This window comes from Meleagris gallopavo, chromosome 18, assembly GCF_905368555.1.
Source record: "Meleagris gallopavo chromosome 18, MGAL_WU_HG_1.1, whole genome shotgun sequence".
In the NCBI taxonomy this organism is placed as follows: domain Eukaryota; kingdom Metazoa; phylum Chordata; class Aves; order Galliformes; family Phasianidae; genus Meleagris; species Meleagris gallopavo.
The window spans coordinates 68,549-88,044 of NC_139421.1; the positions used below are offsets into that span (position 1 = coordinate 68,549).

The window sequence follows — 19,496 nt, forward strand, 5'->3', positions numbered from 1 at the left end:
TCCAGTTGATCCCAACACGGTCCCAATCAACACTAGTTTATTTCCAGTTGATCCCAACTCATCCAACAGTGGTGCCAGTTCACCCCAAAAATGGTCCCAGCTGCACCCAACATGCTCCCAGTGGCTCCCAGTGGCTCACAGCTGGCAGCCCAGTTGGCTCAGGCGGGTGCGGAACTCCTGCAGTTGGGCGCAGTGACTCCGCAGCCGTGTGGCCCTACAGCGTCCAGGGGATGGCACCTCCTCCACCCACGAGTGGGGACCCAGCAGGAACTGGGGGCTGGAAATGGGGACAGGGTCAGGGGTATCAGGGTATGGGGGTCAGGCTCAGGGACATGGGGTTAGGAACACTGGGATATGGGACATGGGAACATGAGAACATGGGGACATGTGGACATGGGGCACAGCCCCTTCTCACCGCCCCTCGGGGTCCTGTGTCCCCCCGCTGCCCCCCATCACCAGGTAGATGTCGTGGGGTTGTAGGCGCAGTGGGCAGCTCTTCCTCACCAGCAGCCGCCTCCGCTCCCCAGGAGCTGCTGTTGTGTCCTGACCTGCACCAGTACACACCACTATGAACTCACCAAACTTTCCCCGTACCACCCAATACATTCTCATATTGTTCCAGTATGGCTGAGAGACCCCCCTCAGCACAGCCCAGTGCTACCCTAGTATGGCCAAATATATCCCAGCATCTCCTTCTCACCCCACAACCTCTCCCAATGCTCCCAGTATACCCATTCAGTCTCTACCAGAATTCCCAGTTCACCCAGTCTCAATTTCTAGTTCTTCCCAGTCTCTCCCAGTACTCCCTGCCTCTCCCAGTGCTCCCGTTCTCACCTTCCAGTCCTTCCCAGTGCCCTCTGTCTCACCTCCAAGCAGCACCTCTTTGATTTCCGTCTCAAATGCCACAAAAGCCCCAATCTCGCTCTGGGACAGCACCCGAACCACCAGCGCTGGGGATCAGAGGGGGCAGAGGGTCAAAGGGGTCATGGAGGTCATAAAGATGGGGTCACAGGGGTTATTGTATCAGAGGAGTTATGGGGGGCAGGGGACATCATAGGGCAGCTATGGGGTTCTTGGGCTCAGAGGGACAATTGGGGAGAAAACTACAGGATCCTAGTGAATGCTTTTGAGGTTCAGGGGTCACTTGTGGGGCACATCATGCAGCTGTGGGGCTTAGGGGCAGCAGATGGAATTTAGGGCAGTTAAGGTCTGGGATGCAGCCAATTTGGGGTCAGCAAATTGGTGTGAAGTGCAGGGATTTGGGGTCTCACCATAGTCCACACGGGGGCTGTAACAGGCAAAGTCGTGGCGGTCATCAGCTGTCACCTCTTGTGTCCTCCTTTGGGCATGGGGACACCCCCCTGGGAACCCCCAACATCATCAGGGACCCAAAACGCAAGGTTCTTGGTGTGAGTTCCCTCCATGTCCAGCATGTCCCTCCCTCACATTCCCCCATAAACCCCATAATTTCACCCCAAGTTCCTCAAAAGTTGGGTGGAGGGTGTGGGAGGGGTTCACTGGATGGGGGTCCCACATATAGGGTCACAGTGGGGTCCCACCTTGGGCGCATTCACAGATTTTGGGGGAGCACAGTGTGGCGATGGTGCTGCTCCTCTGTGGGGCGTTGTAGAAGATGGTGCAGCGCTGCCCTGGATGGGGCACAGAGGGGTCAGATTGGCCACGCCTTCTCCGATGGCCACACCCACCAAGACCCCACCCATTTAGGCTCCGCCCGCTGAGTGCCCCGCCCACCGGGCTCATAGTAGTCATAGATGGCTGCCATTGCCGGCTGCATGTGGCCCACGGCCACGTCCTGGGTGGCCCCAAAACTGAGACACTGCCGCTCTGGGGGGACCTGGGGACAGGAATGAGAACACGTCGGGGAACACGGGGATATGTGGGGAGAATGGGATATGGTGTGGGGACACGAGGACATGGAGGATATGGGATCATAGGGACATTGAGGTTAAGGGTGACACAGGGGGACACACCTCGTCCAGGTACAGCACCAACTGGTTCCCATCCAGCTCATAGTGACTGATCCAGTGATCCACCAGGTCCCGCAGCTGTTGTGGGACAGCAGCACCCAGATACATCCCCATCCCAACACCCACATCCAACACCCCAACATCCCACCACCTCAATACTTCAACCCAGCAGCTCCACCTCAATACCCCCACACCCCAACACCCTCAAACCCAACTCTCCAACCCCAACAACCCCGACTCGATCTTCCAACACACCCAATCACAACACCCCAGTAGACCCATAAGCATGACTCCAACATTCTGCCACCCCAACAACTCCAATATCCCCAAACCCCACACCCCATGACTCTCCTCAACTCCCCTACATCCCCCAAGTCTCCCTGGGCCCTTACCTTGTCCAGGTCTGTCCTATGGGGTGAGAAGCCACTGAGCAGAGAGATCTCCACCACCGCCATCCCCGTTAGTGCCACCCCTGGGCTCCGCCTACAACAGGCCACGCCCATCAGCAATAAGCTCCGCCTATCAGCAGGAAGCTCCGCCCACTGGAACAGGAAGCTCCGCCCCTCACCGGAAGCAGACCAGAAAGGCCACCTCGTGGGCGGGGCTATGCGTGCTGCGGCGGCGACGCTTCCGGGCATCCCATAAGGACATGGGGCTGAGTGGGGCCGGGCCATCTGCTGGCCCCTCCCCTTCCACAGGCCCTGCCCCTTCAACGGGCATCTCCCCTTCTGTAGGCTCCTCCCCCTCTTTAGGCTCCGCCTCCTCGTAGTTCTCATAGTCCTCGTAGTCCTCATCTGCAGGGGGTTGGAATATGCAAAACAGGGCCGAGGCCACGCCCCCCGCGAGGAAAAGGGGGCGGGGCCTTTGGGGGCGGGGCCTCACCGTGGTACAGGATGGGGCCGGTGATGGCCACCTCCAGGTGCAGCGCCTGGCACGTGGCGTTAGGAGGTGACAGCAGGCGGAACTGGCGGAGCACCTGGGGACAGCGAGGGGACAGCGTGACACCATGATGGGACAGCAGAAGGACACCGTGACAGCATGAGGGGACACCATGAGGGGAGGTTGTGAGGGGACATCGGCTCTTGGAGGTGACACCGATGTCCAAGCAGCCACCCACCGTCAGCGTCGCTTCGCCGTGTCCCTCCACCTGCACTGTCACCGGGCTGCCCAGAGGCACCTGGGGGACATGGGGACAAAGCGAGGACACAGGGACCCAAAGTCCTGTGTGCATCATGTCCTACCATGTCCCTCCACATCCCATGTTCCCCATGCCCTACCATGTCCCCACTGTCTCCACATCACATCCTACCAGGTCCAGATACGTCCCCTATGTCCTCACATCCCCCATGTCCTGCCACGTCCCACCATGTCCCCACCTTCAGCTCCTGCTCCAGTGGCTCCAGCCCCGGCTTCAGCGTCATCCGAGTGCCACCAGCCCTCCCTCGGGCACCCCCCGGCCAGGAGAGCCCCAGATTCAGCCCTGATGTGCTCCCGCGGCCCCACTGCAGCCACATCTGGGCTAACGCCTCCAAGGCCACCACCGTGTCCTGCAGGAACACCGAGCAGGTTGGGGACACAGCCAACAAAGGCGACCCCGGGGGATCAAGTCACCCTCACTCGGAGGCACACAGGGGGCTCAGTGACCCCCACCCACCTGAGTGGAGTGGAAACCACCTCCATAATTGCTCTGCTGTCGGAGCCACCGTGCCGCCCTCCCAGCCCCGGCGATGTCACGGCTCTGCAGCAGTGCCAGAAGGGCGTAACCCGTCGCCTCCACTGTGGCTGCGGGGCCACCAGATGGCCAGAAGGTCGCACGGCCACCTGCACAGGGACGGGGTCATGGGAGGTCATATGGGGTCATGGGGGGGTCGTATGGGGTCATGGGAGGTCATATGGGGTCATGGGGGGTCGTATGGGGTCATGGGGGGGTCATATGGGGTCATGGGGGTCATATGGGGTCATGGGGGGTCATGGGGGGTCGTGGGGGGTCATATGGGGTCATGGGGGGGTTGTATGGGGTCATGGGGGGTCGTATGGGGTCGTGGGAGGTCATATGGGGTCATGGGGGGTCATATGGGGTCATGGGGGGTCATATGGGGTCATGGGGACCCAGAGTGGGTGCGGAGAATGGATTTGAAGACAACATGAAGATGAAGAATTTGAAGAATCACTCTGAAGAAGAATTAATTACAAGAACGAAATTGAAAGAGAATGAATCTGAAAAACAGTTTGGAGAAGAACTCATCCGAAGTGGAACAAATCTGCAGAATTTGAATGAGAATTAATTTTAGGAGGAATTAAAATTAGGAGGACTTAATCAGGAGAACGAAACCAAGGAAGAATTTGAAGAACAAACGTGAAGGAGAGTAATTTGAATAGGAATGAATTTGAAGTATATGAAAAAGTTTGAGGAAGAATAAAATTGAAGGATTTGAATGAGAGTGAATCTGAAGAAGGGGACAGAGGGGTCCAGGAGCCACCCACGGTGACAAAGGCATCCAAGTGCCACCGCCCCATGGGGACACACCGTGAGCGCTTCGGGCCATGCCCCGCAGACGTTCCACTGCTGGATGTGGCCCCGGAGGAGTGGTGTCCACCAATGCCAATGCATAGGATGTGATGGCCGTCCCATAGGTCCCCAACTGCTCCACGCGGCCCCGTAGGAACATGGAGGCTCGGGACAGGGATTTGTCCTGTGTCAGTGGGACATGGAGTGCGGAGACATGAAGAGATATGGGAGAAATGGGGGATAGTGGGGGACATGGACATGGGGGACACTAGGGAGACATGGGGATATATAGGGACATGGGGCACACTGGGAGACGGGGGACACGGAGGGATGAGGGGACACTGGGGGACAGGGGGACATGGAGGGATGGGGGGACCCTGGGGGACATGGAGGGATGGGGGACAGTAGGGGACATGAAGAGACATGGGAGACAGGGAGGCATGGGGGATAGTGGGGGACATGGACATGGGGGACACTAGGGAGACATGGGGATATATAGGGACATGGGGCACGCTGAGGGACAGGGGGACACGGAGGGATGAGGGAGCACTGGGGGACAGGGGGACATGGAGGGATGGGGGAACAGGGGAGCATGGAGGGATGGGGGACAGTAGGGGACATGAAGAGACATGGGAGGCATGGGGGATAGTGGGGGACATGGACATGGGAGACACTAGGGAGACATGGGGATATATAGGGACATGGGGCATGCTGAGGGACAGGGGGACACAGAGGGATGAGGGAGCACTGGGGGACAGGGGGACATGGAGGGATGGGGGAACAGGGGGACATGGAGGGATGGGGGGACACTGGGGGACATGGAGGGAGGGGGGACAGTAGGGGATATGAAGAGACATGGGAGACATGGGGGATAGTGGGGGACATGGACATGGGGGACACTAGGGAGACATGGGGATATATAGGGACATGGGGCACGCTGGGGGACAAGGGGACACGGAGGGATGAGGGAGCACTGGGGGACAGGGGGACATGGAGGGATGGGGGACAGTAGGGGACATGGAGGGATGGGGGGACACTGGGGGACATGGAGGGATGGGGGACAGTAGGGGACATGAAGAGACATGGGAGACATGGGGGATAGTGGGGGACATGGACATGGGGGACACTAGGGAGACATGGGGATATATAGGGACATATATAGGAACATGGGGCACACTGGGGGACACGGACACGGACACGGAGGGATGGGGGACAGTAGGGGATATGAAAGGATAGGGGGATACTGGGGGACACGGGACATATAGGAACATGGGGGATAGGGGTGAATGAGAGATGGAGGAACACTGGGAGAACGTAGCAGGGAATGGGGACATACGAGGGACGTGGGGATGTGGGATATGTGGGCACAAGGGACACATGGATAAGGGGACCAAAACACAGGGATGGGGATATGGGACGCACCAGAAGGGGCAGCTCAGGGCTGTCTGGGGCAGCAGAGTGCGGGCACCATGGAGGGCCACCACCACGAAGGCTGTCAGCAACACGGTGGCCTCTGGGCCGGGGTCTGCCACACCGCCCTGGGGACACGGGGACAAGTGGGTGACACAATGTCATGTGGGGACAGTCTGCAGGGACCTTCAGGGGACATTGCACAGGGACACTGCACACAGCAGTGATGTCACCCACCTGCATCTCGCGGTGCACCACAGCCCTGTGCTCCAAGAAGGCGCCATCTGAACGCTGCTGCTCCAGCACCCACCGCAGGGACGCAGCGGGGCCACTGGCAGCCACTGGCAAATAGGGCCGGGACAGGGCCAGCACACGCAACACCAGCGCCGTCAGCCTGTGCCAGGACACCGTGTCACCATGTCCCCAAATCCCCATGCATCCGCAGCTCACGTCCCTGTGATGTCCTCACATCCCCACGTCTCCACATCCCCATACCCCAACGTCCCCATGTCCCACCGTTGTCCCCACGTCCCCACACCGTCCCCGCTCCCCTCACCAGGTGCTGCTGTCCCGGTGCAGCCATGCCCCGTAGGAGCCGTCACTTTTGCGGAAGCTCTGCACCCGCTCAAAGCCTGTGGGGACATCAGAGACCATTGGGGACACCGCAGACATCCCCCTCACAGCACTGCACCCCCATAGGGCTCTGCACCTCCACATGGAGCACTGCACACCCCATTGCAAACATCAGAGATAAATGCAAGCCACGAAGGAGAAATGCAAACCCATAGAGAAATGCAAACCTCACTGCACCCCCCATAAAGCACCGTGCATCCGTTGGAGCACGGCCCACCCCATAAAGCACAGCCCGCCCCATAAAGCACAGCCCGCCCCATAGCTCACCCTGCTGCAGGGTTCTGAGGCCGCGCTGTCGGTGCCCGGGGGGCAGCTGCCCCCACCCTTCGCTCTCATCCAGGAACCGCAGAGCAGCAGCAGTGGGTGCCATTGACATCAGGGACTGCTCCCCACATCCCGGGGGGAGCGGAGCAGAGAGTCTCCCACCCCCAGAGCGCCCTGCAGCGCCCAGCCTGGCACCCGGCCTGGGACAGGGACAGTGGGGACAGGGGGATATGGGGAATGTGTGGGGATGGGAGTGGGAGGACAGAGATTTGGGGTCACAGGAGTGTGGGGATATGGGATACGTGACATGGGGATAGGATGTGGGACAGGCATGGGGACATGGATGGGGATGAGCAGGGGGTCACGGGGACATTGGGACACCCATGGGGATGTGCAGAGGGGCACACATTGGGGGACACAGGGTTGTACACGGGGGACATGGGGATGTAATAAGGACATGAGGACATGTGGGGACACACAGGGGTCACACACAGGGGCACAACATGAGGAGGCGGCCACTCACATGGGTATGGGGACACAGGGACAGAGAGAGGATCAGGGCTGGACATCAATCCCCCCAACAAATGTCCTCCCATGTCCCCATGTCCCCTGTGCCCACCACCACATCCCCAATACCCACCCCCATGTCCCCACCCCATGTCCCCGTCCCCACACACCGCCGACACGGACGCTCATGCTGAAATCCCCATCGGGGACGATCTCAGCAGGGACGTCCCCTCGCAGTTCCAGGCTCCGGCTCCGTTTATCTGTAGGGACACCACACCACAGAGTCAAGCCCCACATCCCCAGTGTCCCCACTGTCCCCCGTTCCTCACACCCACCGTCTGTATCCAGGATGTAGGTGGTCTCCTCCAGGTGCAGCTCTCCCTCGGGCTACAGGAATGGGTGGCACCGTTCCCACCAAGGACATGGGGACACGGTGTCCATGAGGGGACAACTGCAGTGCCCAGGGCCACCATGGACCCAGCGTCCCCAAACCCCATAAGGACCACCATATCCAGGGCCGCCATGGTCACGGGGACATGGTGTCCATGAACCTCAAAGTGACAATCCCAGTACGCGAGGCCACCAGAGACCCGCAAGGACAGCAGTGTCCAAGATGTCACAGGTCTCTGGGGGGACCCCAGAGGTGACCCAGGTGACCAGAGGGGACCCCACTGATCTCACCTCGACATGCAGGACTCGGGTGACGCGGTCTCCCAGCCCCCATGGCCCGCGGGCGGTGACAGTGATGGGGATGTCCCCAGGGTGAAGGGCCACCAGGGTGAGGGGTGCAGCCACTGCCCGCCCCGGGAGCAGCTCTAACATCTGGGGGACCCCATCCAGCGCCGCGCACAACCCCTCCACTGCCGACAGCGTCACCGTCACCTGCATCACCATCACTGTCACCCAATGCCACCAGGCTATGGGTGACCATGGGACAGTGGGGGACTATGGGACAGTGGGGTGGGAATGGGGTATCTGTGGGGCAGATCGGTATCTATGTGCCACAGGGGGTTATCTATGGGGCAGAAGTGGTACCAGGTATCTAAGGGGGTATCTGTGGGGTAGAGGGGGATATATGAGGAGCAGGAGGTAGCTATTGATAGGAAAAGGGAATCTGTGGGGCACAGGGGGTTAACTATGGGGCAGAAAGAAGGTAGCTATGCGGTAAGGCATATTTGTTGGAGGGAAAGAGATACGTATGGGGCAACAAGGCAAGTATGGAGCACAGTGGTACCTATGGGGCAGGAGGGTTATCTACTGGAAGCAAAAGGGTATTTATTGGAGAGAAAGACGTATCTCTGGGGTGCCTCTGGGGTGCCTATGGGGGTTTTTATAGGGCTTACGTTGATGCTGCGGGGCAGCCTGCTGTGGATGAGGGGCTGCAGCTGCAGCTGCTCTCGGGGACGGATGCTGGGGGGCAGCCGAAGTGCCACGCGCACGTCCTGCGTCACCGTCACCCGCTGCGGCTCCGCCACGCACAGCCCTGCCAGGACCTCATCACTACGGGGCAGTGAGGGGACACCGCGGGGACACAGGGACATTCCGGGGGATGGGGGAGAGGAGGGACATGGGGACACCAAAATGGGGGACACTGCAGGGCCACTGAGGGGTGGTGACACTCACCGTGTCCGGGGACAATGGCGACTGCCTGAATCTCCCATGTAGTGATGGAGTCAGGGAGCAGCACTGAGAGCCTGGGGAGATGGGGACAAGCGGACATGGGGACACGGGGACACAGGGTCATGGGGACATGGGGACACAGGAACACACGGGGACACACCGTGCAGTGCCGGCGACACGGACGCGTTGCCACAGCCAGCTCTCAGGGAAGAAGCTCCTCGTGGGGACGTCCTCATCATCATCCAACAGCTGCTCTGCCAGCTGTGCCTCCAGCACTGCCATGGGGACAGCAGGGGACATCCTTACATGTGAGGATCCCAGGGGCATGGGATGTCCCCATGTGCCACCACCCACGGGGATCCCCCATCCAGATATCCCAACACCAGTGAGATCACCGATGGCCACCCCTCCCCGCTTTGGGGACACTGCTGACACTCACCCCGTGCCAACCCCCGCGCTGTCCCCTCCGCCGCAGGTTCTGTGCCACCTCACAGCACTGCAGGAAGGCGTCTCGGCAACCCCCAGCCGTTGTCACCCGCTGTCCCCTCTGCTGGCACGTGGCACGGATGGGCAGCGCCGTCGCTCCGTCTCGGCAGCAGCGCCACATCACCGCGTTGTCGCGCCACGGCCCCGCTGCGGGGACACGGGGACACGTGTGGAGGTGGCACCACGGGGACACACGGGGACGGGCCAAGGGATGGGGGACTAAGCATAGGGGGATGAAGATGGGGACAGGAGGAGATGGCAGATGTGGGGACACAATGGGAATAGGGACACCGACGGCTGGGGGTGGCCAGGGGGCGTGAGGATGAGGTGACATGGGGACATGGTGACACAGAGACACAGTGACATGGAGATGAAGTGACATGGGGATGTGGTGACATGGGGATGGGGAAGACAGAGACAGACACTGGGACACAGGGATGGGGTGACATGGGGACATGGGGCACTCACCCTTCTCCTCCAGCAGCTTCAGCAACTCCAGAGAGCGGCGTTGGCGGGTGGGGGCCGGGGGACAGTGGGGGGCTGTGGAGAGGAGAGCCCCATCACCGTGTCCTCATGGCCCACGTCCCCAAATCTCAATGTCCTCATATCAGTACCTCGCCATATTCCCACGGCCCTGTGTCCCGTATCTCCCTGTACCCCTCCGTGTCCCCATGTCCCCATCCCCACTCACCTGCCTGCACTGTGGGGCTGCCACCCCGCAGTCCCAGCACGAGCCCCGCAGCCCCAAAGATCCCAACTGCATCAGGGCCGCCCCCGGGGCTGCACCCCAAATCGCTGCTGCCCAGAGCTGCCTCCACCTGGGACACAGAACGGGGTCACCCCCTGTCCCCAGATGTCCCCAACACGGCCACACGGCCCCATCTTCTCCAGGCATCCCTAAAGGGTCACCGGGATTTGGGGGATCCTGAGAGTTTGGGGGAGATCTCAGGGCTCTGAGTGTCGGGGCTTTGGGTTTTGGGGCGTGCAAGGATTTGGGACATCCCCAGTTTGAGGGGCTTGGGGATCATTGAAGGTTTGGGGGTATGATGGATTTGGGGTCTGGGGGATTTGGGGTCACCTTGGCAGCGTTCAGGCGGTGCCGTGGTTCCAGGCTCAGCACTGCAGTGTCGATGGCCCCAATGGCCACTGTCACTGGAGTCTCCGTTGTCACCGTCACCGTCAGTGGGTCCTGAGGTCGAAGGGTGGTCCCGCGTGGAGGGACCTTCACCTGCACCTGCAGCCATGGATCCCAGTATATCCCAGTATGTCCCAGTGTTCCCAGTGTCATCAGAGCTCCCAGTGCTTCCAGTCCCTCCCAGCGCCTCTAGTATGTCCCAGTTAACCCAGTTCTTCCCAGTTCCCCTAGTACCCCCAGTCTCTCCCAGTCCTCCCCAGTCCCTCCCACTTCTTCCCAGTACCCCCAGCCCCCCCAATCCTCCCAGTCTCCCCTAGCCCCCCCAATTCCCCCAGTACCCCCACCTGTTCATCGCAGCCCCCCCGCACAGCCCCCCCCCACGAGGCAGCCACCACGTTTCCTCCGCTCAGGAAGAAGGCGACCACGTGGAGATACGGGGCCATGTCCGCTGTCACCGGCAGTGCCACCTCTGTCAGTGTCACCTGTGAGGCCACCGTGTGGGCCACCACCACCCTCCCACGGGCCATTGCCTGCAGGGACATGGGGATGTGTGACAGTAGGCATGGCATGCAGTGCAGTGTGCATGCCTAGCGTGCAACGCACATGCAATGTGCAAAACACACACAGGACATGCAACACGCGTGAGAAGCTGTGTGCAACATAGCATGCATGACATACACATCCAATGTGCAGCTGGGCGTGCAGTGTGCAAGTGACACGTGTGCAACGCAGCATGCATGCCATGCCAGTGTAGCAGGGCATGCAACCCACACACACACAGCAGCATACATACAGCAAACATGCAACATGTAACACAACACACCGTGCACACGTGGCAATGTGTGTGCATAGCATGCAGTGCACATGCAACACGCAGCGTGTGACACAAAACACGCAAAACGCAACGTGCAACACACAACACAGAAGTGCTGGAGCTCACCAGGAGGTGGAAGCGCTGCGGGGTGGGGGGTGGCCCCATATGGTGCAGCTGCAGCCGCAGCTCTTCCCCGGGACGGAGCGACCCTCGGGGACCCCCCAGCACCAGGAACCGCCCAGACACCGCCGCCATCGGGGTCACCAACAGCTGTGCTCGTGCTGGGGGGACACCGGGCTGTCCTGCTTCCACCTGAGGGTCCCACAGACACCACAGTGCATGGAGTGCCCATGTCCCGTGTTACACATCCCACCTCCCGCATCCCACCTCCCACATCCCATATCCCCACGTTCCCATGCCCCCATATAGTGCCCATATCCCCCACCCTGTGTCCCCACGTCTGTCCCCACTCACGCTCAGCTCCATCCTTGTGGCTCCTTTGGGGACATTGATGGGAACAGTGATGTCCCCACTGTTGTCCGCCCGCAGCTCTTTGAGGGGTGGTGCGGGGGCTCCGGTCACCCCCACTGTCACTCTCACAGGGACCCCGGGGCTGTGCCTCCCCCAGCCTGCAGCACCCGGCCCTGTGGGAGCACCATAACGTGCACCAGGTGACAACACAGCATGCACACGGCCTCACACAAGAATGCCAAAAGCGTGCCCCAAAAATGCAGACATCTGCACCCCTTTTCACAAGCACACACAGATTTGCACACGTGCTCACCAGGAGGGTGTAGGGCGCTCCGGGCACGAAGAACCGCGCGCTCCTCTGCAGCTGCAGCGCCCATTGGGACCGAACCAGCGGCACCAGCAGCTCCCGCTCCACGAGTTCCCCCCCTGCGGGACACCGCCAGGCCACGCCCCCTCCTCACCACGCCCACCCCCTGTAGCCACGCCCATTTGTGTGGCCACGCCCCCTTCGTGGCCTCACCCCCCACTTCGGGATCCCAAATCCCCCTGAGGTAACACAGGATCCTAAAATCCCCGAGGGATCCCAAAATCTTCCTGGAACCCTCAAACTCGAAAACCCCTTTGAAACCTCAAAGCCTCCACAAGACCCCAAAAACTCCTTTGGGACCCCAAAAACCCCATTGGGACCCCAAAAGCTTCCTGGCCCCGCCCCCTTTCCCGAAGCCCCGCCCACCTGCCGATTCGACTACGCCCACCGCCAGGCGCAGCAGCGCCCCCTGCAGGTCGGCCATCGCCACGCCCGCCGCTTTGGCCACGCCCACCGGGGACACCTCCAGGGAGGCGTGGCCTTCTGTCACCTGGGGGCGGGGCCACGCAGGGGCGAGATTAGTGAGAATGGGCGGGGTTATGTGGGAGGGGGCGTGGTTATGAGAAAGGAGTGGGGCTATGGGAAGGGTGGGATTATGGGAAGGGGCGGGGTTATGGAAAGGGGCGGGGTCAACTCCCCCCCCCCCGTAGGTTTTGGGGTCTCACCTGGCATTGCTGCTCCAGACCCCGCAGGAAGCGGCCCCCCCGGCCCGCAGCTTCCCGCAGCCCCACACGCAGCTGTGCACGGCCCCACACTGGCGCTCCATCTGGGAATCTGGGGGTCCAAACGATCAGTAGGGTCAGGAGGTCCCCAGAGGTTAATAGGCTCAGGGGGAGGGATCCCAAACGCCAATAAGGTCAAAGAAAGAGATCCCAAAAGTTAATAGGGTCAAGCTGTCCCAGAGGTCAATAGGGCTGGGGGAACCCGAAAGTTATAGGGTCAAGGATTGACCCCAAAGGACATCAGGGCCACAGATTTAGGGTGGATTGGAGGAGAATTTGGGCAATTCAGGAAATTTGGAAGGCATTTGGGAGAAATCCCACGTCTTTTGGAGAAGACGGATGGAAATTTTGGTGGGAATCTGTGGGAGACGGGGTGGGATTTGGGATTTGGGTAGGATTTAGATGGGGATTTGGGGGGATTTTGTCTCCAGGGGTCCCGTACTGGACGTGCAGGTGGATGCGCAGTGGGGCTGGTTCAGGGTCACTCAGCACAACGAAGCCACGCTCGGGGCGGATGCGCACCTCAAAGCCAGGCAGCACTGGGGACAACACATGGGGTTATGGGGGGCATGGGGGCACAGTAGGGACCCCCCAGACCTCACTCACCATATTTGCGCACCTCGAAGGCGGTGGAGCCATTGGTGTTGGGACTGGCGGCCAACTGTGCCCGTATGTGCCACGTCCCTGGGCTGGGGGCACAGGGACATGGTGACCCTATGGTTCCCACAGGTGTCCTATAACCTCCCACAACCCTGTATGGCCCCTGTGGTGTCCTATGGCCTCCTGTGATTCCCTATAGGCTCCTGTAACCTGCTATGGTCCTCTATAGACCCTATCGTCCCTTATAGCCCCCCTCATAGACCCCTATGAGGGGGACCCCTCTAGAGCCCTCCAGAACCTTTGTGGCCCCTATATTCTATAGCTCCTCAAAGTCCCTATGGCCCTTATGGTCCCCCATATCCACCTACAACCCTTGTAGACCCCTATAGCCCCTAAAGTGACCTACAGTTCCCCCCAAAGCTCCCTACAGCCCCACCTAGACCCCTGCAGTCCCCCATAGTCCCTATCACCCCTATGGTGTCATATACCTCTCCACAACTCCCTATAGCTTCTATGGCCACTATAATGCCCCAGTAACCCCCACTACTCTGGCCCATCTGCAGCACCTGTATTCCCAAATCCCCATAGCCCCCCATCCCACCCCATAGCCCCCTATAGCCCCACTCACAGGGCGATGTCAGGCAGCACCAGTTGGTCACTCAGCACTGTGTTCAGGGGCACCCTCTGCACCTCCCGCACTCGTGCACCCATTGGGTTCTGGGGGGACATGGGGGTACAGGGTGAGACCCCAGCCTTGTAGGGCCACCCAAACCCCACAGGGTCACCCACAGCCCCACCATACCGTGATGGTGACCAGGATGGGTTCAGGGTTTGGCTGTAGGTCGGGGTCCATGGAGAAGACTCGGAAACGCACTGGGGACAAAGAGACATAGGGAGGTTATGGATTTAGGGATTTGGAGTATATTTGGGGGACTTCAGGTGATCAGAGGCATTTGTGGTGCATTGGGGTGAATTTGGGGGAAATAGGTCAATATAGGGTGAAAATGGGTGGATTTGGGGGAATTTGGGGAATTGATGGTAGATTTGGAGGGGCTTTGGGGAGAATTTTGGGGTTGATTTAGGGAGTTGGAGCATTTGGAGCACTGGGGGGAGAATCGTGGACTAATGAGGGATGGCTTTAGGGTTTGGGGGCCCTCCAGATGGATTTGGGGCACTCACCGGTCTGTCGGGGGGCGTAGAGAGGTTTGTCCGTCTGCACAATGAGGTGACCCCTTGGCCCCCCCAGGGCCACGTGCAGACTCCGGGTGCTGGGGGGGGGCAGGTGGGGGCTGTGGGCCTCCAGGAGCAGCCCCCGACCCCACAGAGCCCCACAGTGCTCAGCCTGCACTGGGGTGACCTACAGGGGACATGGGGACACAGCAGGAGACATTTGGGTTATGGGGATATGGGGGAAACCCTGGGGACATGGGAGCTCTGGGGAAGGAGGTATGAGGTGACATGGGTGACATGGCAGGAGGGGACCAGGGGTGCACATGTCCCTGTGTACCACGGGGGCGTCCCCAACCCCCTCACCCCACAGGAACACCCCAGATTGCATCTGCTCCATAGGGACATCCCCCGGTGTCCCCACGTCCCATAGTGTCCCCATACCTCAATGTGCAGGAGCTGGTTGAAGTTGTTATGGGGTGTGAGGGCAAATGGGACTGGGAGGGCGCAGGGCCCGGCCCCACGGTCCCCCTCAGCCCATGCAGTCACCGTCCCTGTCACCGGCCCCACAGCTGCCACCAACAGCCCCATCGGGGTCCCCAGGGCCACGCGCCGGGGGGCCACCAGCACCAACCTGAGGGAACACTGCTTGAGCCACCAGCCCCATAGCTGCTCCATAAGCCCTCCCAGATCCCGTAAGCATGCAGACACCCCTTAGGTCCATAGTTCCTCCCAGATCCTATAGGAAACCAGCCCCAGCTCTGGCCCCATAACCCCCTCAACCACACAGAAATCTCCCTCAGTCCCACCAGGCTCCATCACACCACAATCCTATAGCTGCCCCCAACCCCAACAGTGCCCCATAGTCCCTCACAGATGCTGCAAGACATTCATAGTCCCATAGCTACCCCACAACCAACCCCAACCCTATAGCTACCCCAAGCCCAACCCGCATAGCCCCATACTCAGGGTCCTGGGAGCTGCCATGCAATAAGGAAGTGAGGAAGAGGAGGAAGAAGAGGCTGAAGGCCCAGCGAGGCCCCATGGCTCCGGCGGTGTGGGGCAGATGGGGGTAGCAGTGCAGGGATAGCAGGGTTGGGGTCAATCATTAACAGGGGACGAACATCGGGGTCCACCTGTAGACCCTGAGGGCATCGACCTCAGCTGGACCCACGTGGATGTGGGGAAGCGGAGCGGGGCGGTGCTGTGGGGAAACGGCACTGATCCCAAAGGGAGCACTGGGGGACAGCACTGTCACCGCCCCCCCCCCCCCCCAGGACACGGAGCCGCAGATCCTATGGACGCGACCCCCCCCAAACAACTCCTTGAATGGAATGGAGGATGACTCCTCCTCACTGCCCCCGTCCCGCCGACAGAAAGCCTCGGCCCTCTCTCCTGGCTCAGGGACGCGGCCCGCAGCGGACACAGCCCGAGTTCCCCCCGCTGCCCGGAGGCCCGGGGGTTCCCACACCGCGCCCTTCCCCTCCCCCGCTCCGCGCTTTCGCTTTCGCTTCACAACCTGCGGGAGCACATTCTGCCTGGCGCCCGATGACGTCACGCACGCTCCCGGCTGCCATTGGCGGGGCGGAGGCGGAAGAACCAATGGGGGCGCGGGGCGGTGCTGAGGAGCCCAAAAAGCCGAAGGAGCGGCGCGGGGAGCGGAGCGGTGCGCAGCGATGGGGTCGTGCGGGGCCCTCGGCTGGGGGCTGCTGTTGCTCGGCGCCGTGTGCGGGGCGGCGGGCGGTGAGTGCGGCCGGACCGGGACCCCTCCCTGCCCGTAACCCCAGCGCGGGGCTGTGCCCGTGGGACCCCCCCCCGCGGCTCACGGCCCCACTGCGCCCCGGCCCCGCAGAGCCACACTCCCTGCGATACTTCGACACCGCGATGACGGATCCCGGCACCGGGCTGCCCTGGTTCGTGATTGTGGGGTACGTGGACGGCGAGATCTTCGTGCACTATAACAGCACCGCGCGGAGGTACGTGCCCCGCACCGAGTGGATGGCGGCCAACATGGACCAGCAGTACTGGGACGGACAGACGGAGGCCGGACAGAGCACTGAGCAGGTTTACCGCAGGAACCTGGGCACACTGCAGGAACGCTTCAACCAGAGCGGCGGTGAGCACGGCCGGGGCCGCGGCTCCGTGGGAGCGGGGCGGGGCGGGGCTCCATGGCGCGGTGCCGCCCGCGCCCCCCAGGCCTGGCCCTGCCCGGCGGCACCGTCCCGGGGCTGCCCGTCACAGCCGCACCGAGCTCGGGGTGCCGCGTCCCGGGGGGACCCCAACCCAACCCCACTGCAGTGGGACCCCGGAGCCGGAGGGGCCCCTCACCCCCTGCCCGGCTGTGTTTCAGGGTCTCACACATGGCAGCGGATGTACGGCTGTGACATTCTTGGGAACAGCACCACCCGGGGGTATGTCCAGGATGCCTATGATGGGAGAGACTTCATTGCCTTTGACAAAGACACGAAGACGTTCACTGCAGCAGTTCCAGAGGCAGTTCCCACCAAGAGGAAATGGGAGGACGATGGGAGCGTTGCTGAGAGGTTTAAGCATTACCTGGAGGAAACCTGTGTGCAGTGGCTGCGGAGATACATGGAGCACAGGAAGGCAGAGCTGGAGAGGAGAGGTGAGGGGGGGCCGCGATGCGGGGCTGGAGGTGGGGCGGGGGCTCGGCGTGGGGAGCTCAGCCTGGCCCTCACTGCCGCCCGACCGCAGAGCCGCCCGAGGTGCGAGTGTGGGGGAAGAAGGCTGACGGGATCCTGACCTTGTCCTGCCGCGCTCACGGCTTCTACCCGCGGCCCATCGACGTCAGCTGGATGAAGGACGGCGTGGCGCAGAACCAGGACACCCAATCGGGGGGCATCGCGCCCAACAGCGACGGCACCTACCACACCTTGGTCACCATCGATGTGCGGCCGGAGGATGGGAACAAGTACCAGTGCCGCGTGGAGCACGCCAGCCTGCAACAGCCCGGCTTGTACTCGTGGGGTGAGTGAGGTGCTGTGGGGCTGAGAGCTCCGGGCTGCCCCTTCCCCTGCTGATGACCCCGCTCTCCCCCAGAGCCATCACAGCCCAACCTGGTCCCCATCGTGGTGGGGGTGATTGTCGGCATTGTGGCCATCGCCATCGTGGGTGGTGTTGGATTCATCATCTGCAGAAGCCATGCAGGTAAAAGCAGAGGGGTGCAGGAGGACAGCGGGGCTGTGGGGGGGATCCGAGATCCCCTTGGGAGCCCCCAGCCTGGCTGTGATGTGAAGCTGTGCTGACATCTGTGCATCTCTCTGTCCGCAGGGAAGAAAGAGAAGGGCTACAACGTTGCCCCCGGTGAGTGATGAGGGCAGAGCTGTCCCCCACCTCTGCCCAGTGCCAGGGCGGTCCTGGGGTCCCCGCTTTCTCCCAGGGTTCCCATTCCTGGTGCTCGGGGCTGCTCCATGCCCCATACTGAGCACAGGGCCGGGACTCACGGCTGTTCCTTCCTTACAGCCATGGATGGTGGATCCAACAGCTCAGGCACAGTTGTGTTGTGGTGTGGGGCTGGGGGTTGGGAGGGTCCCTGTGCTCTCTGTGGTTCTGCACCCAAGGCTGGGCTGTGCTGGGGCTCTGCAGGGATTAGGGTTGGGATGGGAATGCAGTCCCATGGGATACCATCTCTTCTCATCCCCACAGGGAGCGACCGCCCCGTCATCTGAGTGCTGTGCTTCAGCCTGCAAGTGGAAGGCTGTCCCCACCAGCGTTTGGGGTTGATGATGGACACAGCCTCAACCTCACGCATCTCCCCCTCTGCTTTCTATGCTGACTGTTATGCTTTGCCTGCTCTGCTTCCTGTGAAATGAACTGATGAGCGTTCTGTGCTCAGTTTGCCTGCAGTGTGCTCCGTGCTGTGGTTGGATGGGGTGGGTGAGAGGATTGTGTCCTGGTTTGGCTGCTCAGGGTGCTGAGTACCTGCTGTCCCACTTCTTTGCTCTGCCTGCTGCTCACCCCCTCCATATTTCCCCCCCTCCTCCATCACCTGCCCTCTGTGACCCCACACCCATGGTTGCCTGCTCCCTGTCCTGGATGAGCTCTGGTTTTCCCAGTGCCATCCCTGTGTGCTGGGATCTCTTGCTCCTCCTCCCAGCTGTCCCTACATATATTTCCCCCCCCCCCCAGCTGAATGTCCTGCAGCACTTCCTTCTTGCCCCCATCCTGCTGCCTCTGTAATCCTCACCCTTCCCCACTCCACATCCCTCATCCCTCCTTTCCCCAAACTCTCATGTCCCTGCTGTGCCCCTCCCCCTGCAGTTCTGTGCATCCCCACATTGTACCCTGTACTCAAATAAATATGATTGTTCTGCTGCCCTCCAGCCCTCTCCTGGTTTGTTTTCCCCCAGCTGGGTGTTGTTAGGGGCTCTGCTCTTCCCACTGAGGGGAGTCTGGGCTCCCTCACTCTCCCTGCACTTGTTATAGCGCCGGGACTCCCCAGCATGAGATTCCCAACACAGCCGGGTACAAACATGCAGCTTTATTCCCGGTTCTGTGTCACAGCCCTGGCTCCGGTGGCACCGCAGTCCATGCAGTAGCCATTGTGTGTCATACCTCCTTTGCCCACTCCCCACTTTTTGCTCATCACTCCATTGCACACTGCTGCTCCCTCCTCCCCCTGCATTCACCCTCGCGCTCCCCGTGGTATCTGCATGGCTTTCATATGGATACATAGTTGGAAACTGTCCCACTTTGGGTTGAGCTGTGCCTTCCCCCCACAACCTACAGTGCTGCTGCAACCACATTTTGAGGGCAAACACTCAGCTTCCATAACCAACCATG

At 61.1% G+C, this 19,496-nt stretch overlaps 2 protein-coding genes across 2 annotated transcripts; one reads left to right on the top strand and one right to left on the bottom strand.

Annotated features, from left to right (window-relative positions):
• Positions 1-20: 20 nt before the first annotated feature.
• LOC104909337 (complement C4-like) lies at positions 21-16,171 on the bottom strand. The gene is given in 45 exon segments (XM_085238945.1): positions 21-277; positions 416-548; positions 867-950; positions 1,272-1,361; positions 1,560-1,649; positions 1,753-1,855; positions 1,992-2,066; positions 2,381-2,471; positions 2,557-2,782; positions 2,871-2,964; positions 3,106-3,165; positions 3,365-3,535; positions 3,643-3,809; positions 4,516-4,681; positions 5,920-5,948; positions 5,951-6,035; positions 6,145-6,301; positions 6,464-6,539; positions 6,808-6,939; positions 6,942-7,004; positions 7,482-7,571; positions 7,647-7,698; positions 7,993-8,193; positions 8,655-8,794; positions 8,935-9,005; positions 9,092-9,206; positions 9,371-9,379; positions 9,382-9,564; positions 9,886-9,957; positions 10,109-10,235; positions 10,496-10,651; positions 10,897-11,082; positions 11,493-11,678; positions 11,841-11,980; positions 11,983-12,010; positions 12,151-12,263; positions 12,571-12,694; positions 12,870-12,978; positions 13,369-13,465; positions 13,533-13,615; positions 14,155-14,243; positions 14,329-14,399; positions 14,706-14,883; positions 15,138-15,327; positions 15,659-16,171. Coding segments are annotated over 45 exon segments (5,124 nt in total). The 5' UTR covers positions 15,739-16,171; the 3' UTR covers positions 21-135.
• A 104-nt stretch (positions 16,172-16,275) lies between these two features.
• On the top strand, positions 16,276-19,036 carry LOC100549340 (class I histocompatibility antigen, F10 alpha chain-like). The gene is made up of 7 exons (XM_085239045.1): positions 16,276-16,436; positions 16,546-16,809; positions 17,044-17,319; positions 17,409-17,681; positions 17,754-17,861; positions 17,985-18,017; positions 18,360-19,036. Exons 1-7 carry the CDS (start codon positions 16,370-16,372, stop codon positions 18,380-18,382), a joined length of 1,044 nt encoding a protein of 347 aa, XP_085095171.1. The 5' UTR covers positions 16,276-16,369; the 3' UTR covers positions 18,383-19,036.
• The last annotated feature ends 460 nt before the right edge of the window (positions 19,037-19,496 follow it).

What these genes read in the sequence shown, in the direction of transcription:
- LOC100549340 (XM_085239045.1), top strand. Translation starts at nt 16,370, where the DNA reads ATGGGGTCGTGCGGGGCCCTCGGCTGGGGGCTGCTGTTGCTCGGCGCC. An exon ending in GCCCGGCTTGTACTCGTGGG is followed by an intron (nt 17,682 to 17,753) that starts GTGAGTGAGGTG and finishes GCTCTCCCCCAG; the next exon opens with AGCCATCACAGCCCAACCTG. An exon ending in GGGCTACAACGTTGCCCCCG is followed by an intron (nt 18,018 to 18,359) that starts GTGAGTGATGAG and finishes TCATCCCCACAG; the next exon opens with GGAGCGACCGCCCCGTCATC.